The sequence below is a fragment of the Misgurnus anguillicaudatus genome, chromosome 17 (assembly GCF_027580225.2).
Source record: "Misgurnus anguillicaudatus chromosome 17, ASM2758022v2, whole genome shotgun sequence".
Lineage (NCBI taxonomy): Eukaryota > Metazoa > Chordata > Actinopteri > Cypriniformes > Cobitidae > Misgurnus > Misgurnus anguillicaudatus.
In genome coordinates, this window is record NC_073353.2 from 38,632,744 (window position 1) to 38,648,226 (window position 15,483).

General features: G+C 35.9%; 1 protein-coding gene across 7 annotated transcripts in view; it reads left to right on the forward strand.

Moving 5' to 3' along the window:
* fancb (FA complementation group B) overlaps positions 1–15,483 on the forward strand; it is a 25,149-nt gene continuing 9,666 nt past the window's right edge. For 2 of the 7 annotated variants that reach the window (XM_055214636.2, XM_055214635.2), the window contains exons 1-9: positions 1–148; positions 715–1,698; positions 3,814–3,969; positions 4,664–4,756; positions 6,336–6,464; positions 6,673–6,851; positions 8,614–8,993; positions 9,092–9,320; positions 10,290–10,702. In XM_055214636.2, coding sequence (XP_055070611.2) covers positions 104–148; positions 715–1,698; positions 3,814–3,969; positions 4,664–4,756; positions 6,336–6,464; positions 6,673–6,851; positions 8,614–8,993; positions 9,092–9,320; positions 10,290–10,695 — 2,601 coding nt within the window. In that variant the 5' untranslated portion in view covers positions 1–103 and the 3' untranslated portion in view covers positions 10,696–10,702. Of the gene's footprint in view, positions 178–714; positions 1,699–3,813; positions 3,970–4,663; positions 4,757–6,335; positions 6,465–6,672; positions 6,852–8,613; positions 8,994–9,091; positions 9,321–10,289; positions 11,905–15,090; positions 15,205–15,483 lie in introns of those variants that run through there. The other 5 variants (XM_055214637.2, XM_055214634.2, XM_055214633.2 and 2 more) reach the window with 5 other exon arrangements.

Here is a 15,483-nt window from a genome sequence, read left to right on the forward strand (position 1 = left end):
CGTATGCAGCCTGCACATGCGACCTCCGGAGGCTACAGCCTTCCGATTGAGAAACGGCCTGTGTCTTTAAGAAACAGCCGGAAGCTGTAGCGGCCAGCGGGGTATGCGCGCGCACTTTGACGAGGAAGAACGCGCGATAAACAACAAGGTAAAGCATGTGGTGAAGCATGAGGAAAGGTTGTGAACTTTGTTGGTCGTCAGATAATATAAAAGTGTTGGGCATGTACAGTAGTTTATAATGAATTAGTTATTTTATAATAAATGTAGAACTTTACTGCGGTGTCATTGAAGTGCTTCAAATGTTTGTACCTCAAATTATAACAAAAGTTGAAAATGTAACGTACACGACTCAGTTTATTTACTTAAAAGCTAATTTTTAACTAACCAAGTAGTTTATGATTTTAAATATTAAAAGTTACTGTCATAATGGCCTCACTGGTGGATTTGTGAAGCTCTACATAAAAGCTGCTTTTTAAAATTAAAAATTAAAGGTGCAGTGTGTAACTTTTAGAAGGATCTTTTGACAGAAATGCAATATAATCTACATAACTATATTATCAGTGATGTACATAATGAACTGTATTGTTTTTTATGACCTTAACAAACATTTTTCAGTTTTAAGAAATGTTATTTAAAGTAGTAAAGAGATTTTTGTTGTAAAATAAAGTTTTGTCTTTGAACACAGTTTCAGGTTTCTTTTCTGTTTTTCTCCAGGCCAGCGATCAAATAACGCACAGCTTTGATCTTCTCAAACATTCAGATGATCAGAAACAGAAAATGGCGGTCGAGAAGGGCATTAAAATGTTGGCGTTTCGAGGAGATGTGCTGGTGTTCCAATGCAAAACTTTAACCTCCAAAAGTCGAGATCAACGTCGAGGTTCAGAGGTGTCGTTCTGCAGTCTGACCTTTGACCCAAACACTCAGAGTTTCTCAAATAAAGATCACACCAAGTACCCATTACACAGGGACAGCGCTGCTGAAACAGACATCGTTCACTGCTCATCTGTTCTGGACGTACGACAGAGACGAAAAGTGCCGTGTGTTTTACTGAGACTGTGCAAGAAGAGAACGTCTGCTTTCAAATACGTACTGTACTCCATAAACACTCCCACAGAGACTAAGCTTCATGTGGAATTTGTGTTGCCGTATGAGATACGAGATAATATTTCAATATTACAGGGCCCTACATTGGTTTGGCGTCATGAAGTCACAGTCTGCTTTATATCTTCACAGGCTCCTGGAGTAAAAGAGATTCCTGTACCCATGACTGTTAGTTTTATTGGTGAACTGCCTCTCTGTCAGAGAAAACTAGTGGTTTTAGGTGCCCATAATGTTTCCAAAAAGAGCCCGGATGAACCGTTTAATGTCACGGGGTTGAAGAATACACTGTACTTTATAGATGATGACAGAAGTTTAAATGGAGATTGTCTTGTACCTGATGCCTACAGTCGTGTGATTCAGTACATGACCGTGCTGTCCGCTGAAGACCTCGATGGTTCTCTGAGATCTGCTGTGCTGGCGGTCACAAACATGAAACAGTTGGTGTATTTTGAGAACGGTGTTCCTCTGGATGTTTGTCTTCTGCCGTATGAGAATCCTCTAAGCATTCAGACACTTCATACAGTAAGAAATGACTGTCTCATCATCATCACCTTCAGTCAGAAGAACGTCTGTGCTGTGTGGAAAGATACCTTCCAGGTGAGGGTTTATTTTAAATGGGCCATTCCACCGAATCTGTGCCATTTGTATCCTGTAACTCATTAAAATTGAATTTCATTCTTTTAATACTTTAACACTAAATCTAATAACACATATTTTACTCTTCAAAATGATTATAGGTCAATTTCAGGTAACTAGTTTATTTTTTAACATGCTTTCTTAATGGAGGATGGAGGCATTTTGTTAACAGGACTGAAAGTAACAGGATTGAGTTTTTAGTAAATATATGAAATATTGCTGCATTAAATATGTTCTTATAGCATGAAGACATTGAGCAAATTTAAGTGATTTATCTTTTTTAATTATTTAAAATAAACTGATAACATCAAAGAAATAATATAGGACTGAACAATAAGATTGTCATAGCATCAATATCATAATAAAACATACAGAAAATGAAAATAGAAAGTGACTTTTGATCTCACATGGCTTTCAGAAGATCCAGATGATGTCACTTTCTCTTAAAAATGTGACTTGTGGGATATTTCTAGATTTTCAGAGGGGGGAACAGTTTGGGTAAGAGGACTGAGTGAAATCCTGATGACATGACTAAAGGGTACATTTAGCGAAAATATTATGACTTTTTCATTGGTAAAAAATATTTAAAGCAAAGATGGGATATGAAACCACACAAAATGCAAAAAGATATCTGAAGAATGTTTTGCTTTATAATTAAAGGTAAAGTATAGAGATAGAGAGCAGGGACAGATATAAAATGTAGTTTTTATTATTGTTTTGAATAATACAGGTTAAATTTGTTGTTAGATTAACATGCAGGACACTTTGCATAACAATAAATCTTTTAGAGTTTGTTTTCTTACATTTCTATGCATATAAAAATAGGGGACAGAAATAGCACTAATATTCTGAAATGTCTTAAATATGGTTTCCTGGTCATCCTAACAAAATCATGAGCAAAGACAAGAAATAATATTTTGCATGAAGAAATTTAGGCTTAGAATCTCAGATTTTTAGCTTTGACAATCGGGATAGATGATGTATTTAAATTTAATTGCTGTAATAATACATTTGTTTTAATTTATATATCAGTATAACGCCAGTGCAACAAAAACTACACATTGATTGTTGTGTCATCATGTGTATGTTAATCACGTCACTCACAATATCTAACATATCTTTCATACAGAATTGATTTGAATACTCATTTGAAAGCATCTGTGTTTTATTATGTGTTAAAATGCAGTTAAACTTGAGCTTTATTTTACTTTCCTTTTATACTTTTAATGTTTAGACACATTTAATAAACTCTATGTATGAAGGATAAACAGATAAGCACACAGTACAGAGACGCTTCTGTGCAGATAAATGTGAAAGATGATTATATTAAATACTCTTCTTCACTTGTATTTAACAGATTATCAGTCACACGTGAACATTTTAAAGTAGCACTAAATGTCAGAGTATATTTGTGCTGGTATATACATCACTGACTGTGTTAAATGTGTTCATTCATAACCTCACGCTATATTACTGTAGATCTATATATATTAGAGACTATTAAAAGAGACTTCTTCATTGCATCTAAAACTAAGTTACATTTGTGTTGGCTGTTTTCAGTTTATTTTTTTTAAACCTATATTATTTGTGTAATGCAAAATAAAATAAAGCCTAAAACTTGTTAAAGGTTTTCCACACTGTTTTTACTAACTAAACACAGGGAAGACACACAAATGTGTCTCTTTTAAAACGCTCATATTTGCTCTGAAACCTATAAAAGCACATGCATAAAACTCATAATGTTGATGGTTTATATCTTCATGGTAATAATATATGACCCTATCTGTAAAATTCAGGTTAAAGTCTCATAATCTAAAGATGAGGAGCATCAAATTTAATTTCACATTGATTTCAACCTTACTTAGTCAATATTAAAGATATCAAGATTATATTTTCACAATGTGTTCTTTATGTAGGATGACTTTATGTAGAACACATTAAATCACAAATAAATGACTTTAAGCTTGGATTTCACAGAGTGGGTCACACATGTGTTCATATGACTTACTGTATCTAAATGATCATATTTGGTCTTTATATGTTCAGATGTATATTAATGCTCTCTATGTGTTTTAGGTGGGCAGTTGTTGGACTGACGTCCGTCTGATTCTGGTGGATGATTTTTTGGGATGTGGTACAGATCAGATGCTCCTCGTGTTTGAAGAGTCGATGTCTTCAGGAGAGTTGCTTAGCAACTTCCTCCTCACGGATCTGTGTGCCATCACATATTCTGTTAGTCAACTCTCATTTCATCTTAACTTCAGATGGATTTAAACCAGTTCAGGGCACAGATTTTATATATTAGATATTAATTATTGATCCAAACGAAGTAACAAAATTACACCTAAAAATCAAACACTAAAAATATTTTAACAGAAATACTGTGTTAACTGCATAGGTGTCAACATTATCAGGATCATTATTAATATGATAATATCACAATATTATGGGGCGGTTTCCCGGACAGGGATTAGACTAGTCCTAGACTTAATCACTTTTAAGAGCTCTCCAAACTGAAAACAACTTGCACTTACATATCTTAAAATACATCAGTGCCCTTTGTTTTACCTCAAAATGCACACAGGTAATGTTTTTAGTAAGGCATGTTTGTTAAAACTAGTTATATTTCCTAAGTAAACTAAGGCCTAGTCCTGGATTAAGCTAATCCTGGTCCGGGAAACCGCCCCAATATCTCTTAAATATTCCTAACAGAAATATTCAGTAACATAAGATGTTGCAGTTCCTGTTAAATAATTTAGCTGATAATACAGTTTAAACTTTAAGGGTTAGTTGTCTGATTTCAAACAGATCTGTAAGAGATTTTCGAGATTTTATTTGTCACACACATAGTTACTTATATGGATATACAACTAGTAGTGAAATATGTATTAGATGAATTATGATGATTAAATTGTTTGTGTTGTAGTGTGGACAGTCAAACACAGAGATGTTGAATACATCAGAGACGTTACAGGAGAATTACCTGCTCACCGTAAGAGCCTTAGAGTCACGACTGCAGGTATTACAGCACCTACATCAGTTTATATCTTCATCCATTAACACTTTCATTCTCTTTAAAGCCCACAATATACTGCAGGATTTTTGCACTCACATATGATCATTATCTTATCACACTGCGACATGGATCATTTAAACTTTTGTAAGACAAGCATGTAGACTGACAGGGAGGCTTCGACGGCAGCGTCACACATTAGCGTAATGTCACCAGCACACACTAGTGGTAAACAAATACAAGTACGCAGGTTGCAACACCAAAATCACTGCACTGTGCTGAATTTCTGACACGGTCAGAAAACTATCGTATGCTATATTTGAACGCTAGACCGGATAAATGTCCGTATTTGAACCTCTCTCACTGTACGACATAGGACCACAGATGAAGAGCCACGATCACAGAAATGGCAAGGATTGTTTCGCGATGGCAATCTTTCATCTGGGACAGCCAAAAATCCTGCAGTGTATCCCGGGCTTAAAGTATGATCTTGAAGGAATAGTTTAGCCAGACATGAAAATTCTGTCATTACTTTTGTCCTTGTGTTGTTTCAAACCTGTAAAGTTCGGTGCGCACCAATTAGGGATGGACAATAAACCAAGTTTAGCTGATCTAAGGGACCAGGCAGGGCGGTAAGGGTAGAGTAAGTCAGACAGATATTGGGGAGCAAGACCATTTAATGCTTTGAACACTAGAAGCAATACTTTAAAGTGGATACGTGATGCCATGGGTAGCCAGTGAAGGTCATGTAGCAAAGGAGTAATGTGAGTACTCTTGCTGCAGAGTTTTGGACATACTGTAACCTTACAATACGTCTTTTTGGGAAGACCGAGAAATAAGGCATTGCAATAGTCCAGACGTGAAGTGATTAATGCATGAATTAAGGTTTAGCATCAGCTAAAGTGAGAGAAGATTGGAGACAAGCAATATTACGGAGATGGAAAAAAGAGTTTTTAACAAGAGAAGAAGCTTTGGTATTTTGTATAAGAAATTTGGTATAAGAGACCTACTGATATTTGAGAGGTGATAAAAATAGAACAAATGAAGATAGGATGAAATGCAGAGGGTCTGTTTTTTCATTTGATATATTGTATGTTTATATATTTATAAAATATTTTCTGGAAGGCATAAAATAAATCCTGATGCAATGCATATTTTTTCTGTACACTAATGTTTGTGTGATTTATTCCCTTATTAAAGCAGTGGTTCTCAAATGTAGAATTTGCATTAAACAAAACATTAAATGAAATACTGTAGTGCTGAGGTTTAATCACACAGAACTTATGACGAATTCATGTATTTAAAAATGTCATAAAACTGTGACCCCTCTGCTTTTTTATAAAAGTTGATCTTTATTTTAAGCATCTTTGATATGCTGTTTATTAAATAAGTTTATTGTGTCCTTCAGTAATGTGTGCAGAATGCATATCTATTAACATCACACTTGACACATTAGTCTCTTTCTGTGTTAATCGACAGCGTTTATAGAGCGTAACTAAAGGATTTGTCCTGTTAAACAGTAAAATGTTTTTATCTAAAAGGTTGTGTGTTTTTTGCTGATCAGTTCTCTGGTTTGTGTTTTTAGAGCGGTCTTAACTTCCTCGAGGACCTTCAGAGAGATGTGAATGTCAAAGAGAGACTCCTACATCAGACGCTTGTTGCCCTAACTGACCTGATATCAGACCGAGAGCATGTGATCTCCTCTCCAGAACAGGTCCGGTTATAAAACACACAGCACATTATGTCAAACACTTCAACTAAATCCATTCATTCATATACTCTCCACAGAGAGTTGTGAGATGGAGAAATGTGCCGATGTTTATTAATTAAATACTACTTTTTATTAGCTTCACAATATATTCAACAATGCTTGTGTTGAGATGGAGAGTACAGATATCTGATCTTGTCTTGTGTTTAAACAGGAGGGGCTTGTTTCACTGTGGGATGAAGATGATGATGATGATGATAAAGAGGTGAACATCACTGATGAGCGGATGCAGACTGAATGTGGTGAAGCTCTGATGAAGGTGGACAGAGTTTGGCAAAGAGTCATCGGGGAGAGTTTGATCTGTGGCGTTGTCATGACAACAACAAATAACACGTATGTTACACCTGTTGTCATGAACATTCTGTCAAAACACAACAACCACAGAGTGTAATATCATATTAAAATCACTCAGGAAAATTGATGAGTTCTGATTCTGACTCACAACACAGACACATTTAAAACTGCGGAAATTAACTACTGTGTGAATTTATAAAAGATTCATTACAATTAGGCCTGATTTAAAGTCAATATATATCTCAATATTTATATATGTGTGGAACCAAACGACTGTAGGACTGACATCCATATGTTCAATGCAAGAAGTTGTAAATATCATCAACATCCTATCTATCAAAGTTTAGACATAAGTACTAAACCAGCACACATATAGGCTGATAACAGATCATTTTTCTCTATGTAAAATGAATAGATTAAGTTAAGGTAGGTCTGGTGGAGGTTTTTGATATAAAATCACTGAGGAAGAGGACAAATTATCTCTGCTGGAGGATGGCTGTCTGGTTTCTATGGTGACCGTCTCCTATATGGTCCTCTATTGCTCTCATTCAGGGTTATAATGTACCTATTCTGTTATATACCCAGTCAAAAACACCAGAGCTGAACAATATTTTACATATTTATCATATATTTAATAATATTTCTTGACTCTTAATAATAATAATAATAATAATAATAATAATCTTTATTTTATATATCGCCTTTCAATGTTACTTCTCAAAGCGCTTTACAAGTAAAAGCAAGATAAAAATAACAGCAAGCAAAGAGAGGGAAAAGAAAAATAGATAAACAAAAATAAAACAGCATCAACACAAAGTAAACAATTTACAATAATACCTAAAAGCAATTACTTATAATTACTTTTAAGTCTAAAATAATGCAAGTTTTAAGACAAGCTTTAAAAGCACTAATCTTGTCGTTTGCTTTTTGTTAAACTGGAAATTTTCATATAAAGTGCATCATTATTTCAGTTTCACAACAAAGTGTGTAAAACATGCTTAGATTGATTTAACTTCTTGAATCATTTATTTTAAGTCAGCTTTGTTACAGTGACGATTGTTTAAAATAGTTTCCTAATTTTACACCGTTTACACCAGATGTGAATGAAGCATTAAGCGTGGATGATTTACTTGTTAAGTCAATGCAAATTGAGTGTTTTGTGCGTTTGACGAGTGATTAGCGTATGTTGAAAAGCGGAAATTCACATTAACCAATCAGGAGCTTGCTCCAGTAGTTACGTGATGACTACGTAGTGAACCGAAGCAGAAATACGAAACAACAATGGAGGACAAAATCATCGTCGCTGTATGTGGACACTCGGAGCTGTGCGACACATCTTTATATTTTTATAGAAACAGGAATAAAAAGGATCTTGCTTGGAAGAAAGGGAGTTAGGAGGCCAATTTGGTAAGTTGTAAAAAACACTCTTTACTCAATTTGAGCTACATACGGTATATACATACAAGCTAGCTACAGTAAAGCCGGCAAATTGAGTGTATTCGCATCTAAATTTCACACGTGAATGACATGAATTCAAAATGTTCAAGTGTCCAACTATGCGCAAATAGTGCAATTTAAAGGAGTAGTCCACTTTATAGATGGGGCCCATTGACTTACCATAGTATTTTTTTCCTACGTTAAAAAGTCAATGAACCCCATCTTTAAAGTGGACTACTCCTTTAATGCTTCATTCGCGTCTGGTGTGAACGCACAGTAAGCCTCTTATAAATCAAGACATGTTGAATATCACCAAAACACTATAAACTATCAAGAAGTCCTAATGACACATTTGTGTTTGTAGATCCTTGAAGAATCTCAGCGCTTCAATCATAGCAGATTGTCCTGTGTCAGTAAACAGCAGGATTTTAACACAGCACTGCTTGACATCAGACATGACTGTGTGCCGTGATCCACCACCTGTGAAGAACATCAGACGATCTGATTGGACCGCTGACGACGTCACATCAACATTCACACTACTGACAGTCACTGATCTTCCTCCTTTATTGACCTCCGCCAGCATCAGACACCCCATCATACTTCATTACTGCAGTGAAACATCTTCACCTGATCAACCTGCTCGAGTTTCTCACTATTGCGGGCAGGTCTCAGTAGATATCAAAGATATTGCCGTGGGAAAGTTAAATCCACAACTGTTACAGGACCGTAAACTCAATACAGGTAGATGATGTCACAGAGGAGTCAATGTTTGATTGGTGAATCTGTTTTGATTTATTAAGAGTGATTCTTATATGGATGAGTTGTTGTTTTGTGTGCAGATGATGCTAGAGAAGATCTCTTCAGCCTGATGGCTGTGATGGACTCGTGGTCTTTTATCATTGATTGTTGTGATCACACACTGGTGGATGTTCAGGGTTGGTTACTGGACGTGATGCACGCTGAGTGTCTGGAGGTGGAGCCACACTACGCCACACCTCCATCTGCTTTACTGCTCTTTCATTGGACACAGAAAACACCTTTCCAAGGGCTTTTAACAGTCCACTGCAGGTAAAAACTCGGCCTGTTTACATGCATAGTTAAAGTCAACAAGCAAAGGCTTATACAGGGTTCACACGGGTCCTTGAAACCCTTGAAAGTTTGTGAATCTGGGGGAAATAATTAAAGGCCCTGAGAAGTGTTTGAAAATATACATACATAGATACAGGTCATTGAAAGGGCTTGAATCTATTTTATGCAAGAAGTTTTCTATATTATTCCCTGTGTAGTGTAGGATAATATCATAAAAATTTTAGACTTTTTAAGTACACATGTTAAACTGTTCCCTTTAAATGTTTATATCTTCTGTATGTGAATGTTGATTCATACCAAAATGCTTTTTTGCATAGTTGTGCTTGACACATGAAAACGTCTCGGGTTACGTATGTAACTGTTGTTCCCTGAGAAGGGAACGAGACGCTACGTCTCTCTTGACATACTTCCTGCATCCCTGTAACGCCCTCTTTGGCAATATTTCAGATAGCGATATAGTTCCTGGCTCCCGCGTCACCCTGTCTTTGTCATTAAGCCTCATCATTGGTTGAATTTGATATACACATATAGACGCTCTTACCCCTGGAGGCGTCCCCAAAGTGTCACCGCAGTGACGCAGCGCGAGTTCCCTCGAAAGGAAACTGTAACAATGTATCTTAAAAGGTAACACGATGTAACCTTGATCTCACTTGAACTGTGTCCCCACATTTAGTCTTGAATTTGAGGGGATTGGACCTGGAAAGTCCTTGAAAGGTCCTTGAATTTAAAGTTAACTAAGGTGTGGGAACCTTGTTTATATTTTTAGTTATGTTCAGTATTTCTCTTTGTGAGTACAATCTCTATATATCTATGCGTTTATCCTGGTACACTCATCTAAGTTTAACACATTTTGCCATGTTTAATAAATCAACACAAAAGGTTTGAGAAGCTTGTTTTTCACTGATATGTCTATGATAAACCGTTATGTGTTTGATTTCATCTCAACAGGGACGAGCTCCATCTGCTGCAGTTTCTGAACTCACTGTGTGATTTTCTGCCCGTGTCACATCACGTGCGTCTGGTCAGGACCCCGAGATCTCGCAGACACACTGGAGGTCTTTCACAGACTCTAGAGACAGAGATACAAAGCATCACACAAGAAGTGCTTTCTGTTCTTCAGTGTGAGGAGAGAGGGATGAAAAGAGGAGAAAGATCCTCCTCAGACGCCTCCTCTGAACCGCTGCAGATATTAAGGGAGGAGTGGCAGATAGAGAGAGAGAAGTACAACAAGAGACTGCGCCCCCTGGTGGATGCGACACGTTACTGCAGACTCATAGAGAGATGGATTCACACGCAGATGAACAGTGATGTAGTCGCTCTAATGGAGACGCGGGTGGATTTACCTCCTCTGTAGATGAAGGGTGAGAAATAACTCTCTAGTTCAGTTCCAACGCAATGCAATAGTGCTGCATAACGATTAATCGCAACTAATCGTTTGCAGAAAAATATTGTTTATAATAATTATGTATATATAAACACACACACACATGCATATATAAGTTTAAGAAAAAATTAATTTATATATTAAGTATTTATATTTTATTATAATATAAATTATATGTAAAAAATGTATATACACATATAAATATTTCTTTCATATATTCATGCATGTGTGTGTGTTTATATATATGCATAATTATTATATACAGTACACACACACACACATATGATGTAAATAAAAAAAATGTATTCTTGAAATGATTAGTTGTGATTAATGTTTGATAGAGCAGTAATGAATTTCTTTGACTTGTTAGCAGATATAACCGATTATAAAAGCACTCTCTGTGTGAAGTCATACGATGGAACAGAACTGAATTCATGTTTGTTGTTTACTCGTATGCTTCACGTGTCGGGCAACTTTTAAAACTCCTTTTCGAGTCGGTGACCTGCTGTGACTGAGAGACAGATCCATTATCACAGAACATTGTGTTATTTCTGTTCATCACATTTAACAAGAGTCAAATACTTCTGTTTTGTCACAGTAAACTCCTACATTTCTCTCTCCTCGGTAAAGATAATAGAAGTAAGTTTGAAGTGACACGAGGGTAAAATATAAAGGAACTTCTCACTCATATTTTTCAGTCCACCCTCCTTTGACAGCCAGACATCTCATCTTAATCCATGTTGAATGATTAACATCAAGCCCAAGGAGTTTCGGTGAGCTTCTGCTAGGTTCTCCAGAGGTTCCTCTAATGTTTCTGTGACATTTCTAAACACTTAAGCGTCTCTTCATCCCAGAAGCACACAGATGAGCCGGTCACCCGTGTTTACCCTGCTGTTTGTTCTTCACAGAAAGAAAACATGTTAGTCCTAAACCAGCTGAGCTTTATCTTCACTAGTCTAACAAATCCCACATCACCTGCGCTCTTAAAATGAATGTGAACATTTTTTGAAAGATTAATCTGTAATAAAGAAAGCTACTTTTTATCATCACTGCTGAGAAATGAGATTTAATAAAATCTGACTGTTTGACTCAGAAAAACATAACTGGGCCTTTTCTTAGAAAAATAAAAAATAAGCTATAACGTTTTGCAGAGAGATGAACTGTGCAATTTTGGTTTTACAAGGGCAGTTTTTCAATACCAAGAAAGCTTGTAAAAGTGGATTTTGGGTAACGGGAACCCTTTGATGTTCAGACTCAGAAGAACAATCTCCCGAGGACGGTAGGACGTCAGTTCGGTTATATTGCAAATGACTAATACGTGCAGCCCTGACTTATTTTAATGAATAAAACTAAATGTATAAAATGCAAAAACCCTTTTGTTTTCATTTTGAAAATATATTTTTTACTCAAACAAGTGAATGACAAATTACAGAACACATCTGTTCACACGAATACAAATCGTCACCTGAACGGTGAACCAGCCATTTCAAAAATGTATTTAGATTTAGCTGATTTATACACACTAAATAAGCAAAATAATCAAATTAAATTAGTCCCATTCAACACGAAAAATCTGCAAAACAATATTCACAGAAAAAGAGCGAACAATAGCACATTTAAAAAAAGAACAAAATTATGAACGATTATTGCGTAAAATAGCATGATTAAGATTTCTCAGCAACAATGTCATACTACCACTTATTTTGAGGTCATCTTCTAGGATTTGGTCAATATTCTGTAATTGTCCTTGAACAAAGTCTATTTGATTAATTAGCAGTCTGTTTACAGCATCTTGATGTGCAGATCTCGACTGTATTGCCTCAATACATACACACAGTTTTCTCACGAGTTTAAGCAACTCCAGCAACAACTTGTCGTTCAAGTGATTCTTATTTGCCGATAGAGATTGCTGCTCAATAATCATTGAAGGATCGTCCTTTAACAATGTCTCCATTAACATGATGAACAGATCTGTCCTCATCAACCTCAGAGTCAGCAGATGAATGTGGATCCACGGATGAGATTTTGCCATTAGTTTTGTCTGATACAAACACATCTTGCACATCACTGTTGACTTCTGAGATGCTTGCCAAAGCACCGCTCCAGGTCCCATCTGTTTACATACAGGAAAAATCAGATTTGTACACAATGGCATAGTTAACACTTTAAATATTAATTACAAATGAATCACACTTACCAACCAATTCATTCATACAGATATCATCAAATTTAAAACACAACTTACCAGTTAAATTTGAAGCCATTCTTTAAAAACAAGTTTCTTTCTTTGAGATGTTCCACAGAGAGTCTTCGCAGAGCAGTTGTGATAATGTCATTCAATGCAAAATAAGATGCAGACCTTTTAATGATGGAGGCGGGGTTGGCGGCCCCAGGGGCGTAGTCTACATATTTGCATGAAAACATTTTATTTCGCAATGTCAAAGAACTATAAGAAAACTTGATCAAATATAACACTAAAATGTACACTATAAATAACAACAAATCTTTGTTATTAAACAATAATGTAAAGAACGTTTTAGGTAATCCTATAGACCCTTTTACTGTTTGTACACAATAATGACACAGCAAGGGCAAGAATCAGCAGCGTGTTAAGCTACCCGAACGGATTAAGCAATACAGACAGTTATTTTTAAAAGTTGACTTTATTAAATATTATTGGGCTACCAGATCTGTGGTCTATAGTGGAGTGGATAGAAGACTTTAGCAGATGGCCAAATATATGATATAAAAGATATAGTAAAAATATTACAAATATTAGTGCAATCGTATATGCAACAACCAGACATTTTGATGCTGGGAAAGCGTTGCGATAAACTGTTTGAGTTGCTAACACGTCAGAACCACTGGAAATAACACCACTTTCATTGCCAAAATGTGGGCGCAGGCTATTTGATAACGTGGGCTGTAAAAGGGTCTATAGTGAAAAGGATAGTTTTTTACTTTATTTTGTGTAAACCATCTGTATACTGTAAATCAAACAGCACATTTTAAAGGATTAGTCAATTTTATTTAAAAAAAAAAATCCAGATATTTACTCACCACCATGTCATCCAAAATGTTGATGTCTTTCTTTCAGTCGAGGAGAAATTATGTTTTTTTGAGAAAAACATTCCAGGATTTTTCTCATTTTAATGGACCCCAACACGTTAACAGTTTTGATGCAGTTTTAATGCAATTTAAAATTGCAGTTTCAAAGGACTCTAAACGATCCCAAACGAGGCATAAGGGTCTTATCTAGCCAAACAATTGTCATTTTTGGCAAGAAAAAAAATGCACTTTTTAACTACAACTTCTTGTCTTCCTCCTGCTGTGTGATCCGCCAGCCCGACCTCACGTAATACATCATCACGTCAAGAGGTCATGGATGACGAATGCAAAACTATGCCCCAGTGTTTACAAGTGTGGAGAAAGAGGACCGAAGTTGTTGTATGTGGAATAATACAAATTTATGTCTTTGTGTCAGTTTATTGTTTAAAATGGTCCACAAATGTGCGTTTCATATTATGAAACACGTGACCTTTCCACGGCATTATGCAATTACTTGAGGTCGCGCTGGCCGGACCGGAGATAGATGAGAAGTTGTGGTTTAAAAGTGCATATTTTTTATTTTTCTTGTAAACAATGACAATCGTTTGGCTAGATAAGACCCTTATGCATCGTTTGGGATCATTTAGAGTCCTTTGAAACTGCAATTTTAAACGGCATTAAAACTGTTAAGTGTTGGGGTCCATTAAAGTCCATTAAAATGAGAAAAATCCTGAAATGTTTTCCACAAAAAAACATAATTTCATCTTGACTGAACAAAGGAAGACATCAACAGTTTGGATGACATGGTGCTGAGTAAATTTTTTAAGAAAAAAAGGACTAATCCTTTAACTGTATAAACCAAATGGCAGAACCTTTCTCTGTGAAATGAACCTCTGACCTTTAGGTAATCCTATAAGAGGATAGGAGACAGCAGACTAGAAAGGTAGAAAGATTTACATAACGGGCCATTTGCAGGTGATTCGTAACAACTTCCTTATGACTGCATCTTATTCTATTGAAGTCAAGCTGGAGCTCATTTGCATTTGAAGGTACAGCTCGTTTTTACTCCCACCCAAATAGAGGTATTTTGGACATGTTTAAACAAATGATCTGTGGTGTATTTTGAGCTGAAACTTCACAGACATATTCTGGGCACATCTGAGATTACATCTTGTAAAAATGGGAATAATAGGTGCCCTTTAATATCTTGATCAACGAAGACTCTGTTTTTAAGTGCTTTGATACTCTGTGCATGTTAATACTTTTTCAGAAGTATAGTATGTAGGGTTGTAATGGTCTACATTTGTTTATCCACAGTTTTGGCAACAACAAAAATGAAAGCAGATCTCACCTTCGCTGCTGCGCTGACTGCTTAGACTTCACTCATAAAATACAGCTGAGAAAAGAGCTGAAGACTACAACATTTCTGATCTCTATCCAAATATATGAAGTTGAAATAAAGTTAAAATCTGCAGTACGTGAAAACTTTGGGTATCTGAATATGGCCCTGCACTTTTTACTTTCCCATTTATGCTGTTCAAGAGGAAGGACAGTTCGGTTTATTCTTGTCTAATCTAAAGAGAAATAACTTATTCTGTTTAAATGGGAGATGTGCAGCTTTATTTTATCTTTATTTTTTCAAAAGGTTTCAAAACCAGATAAGTTGAAGGACCTGTTTGGTGTTTTGCTCTTGGAGACCTGTTTTCAGAT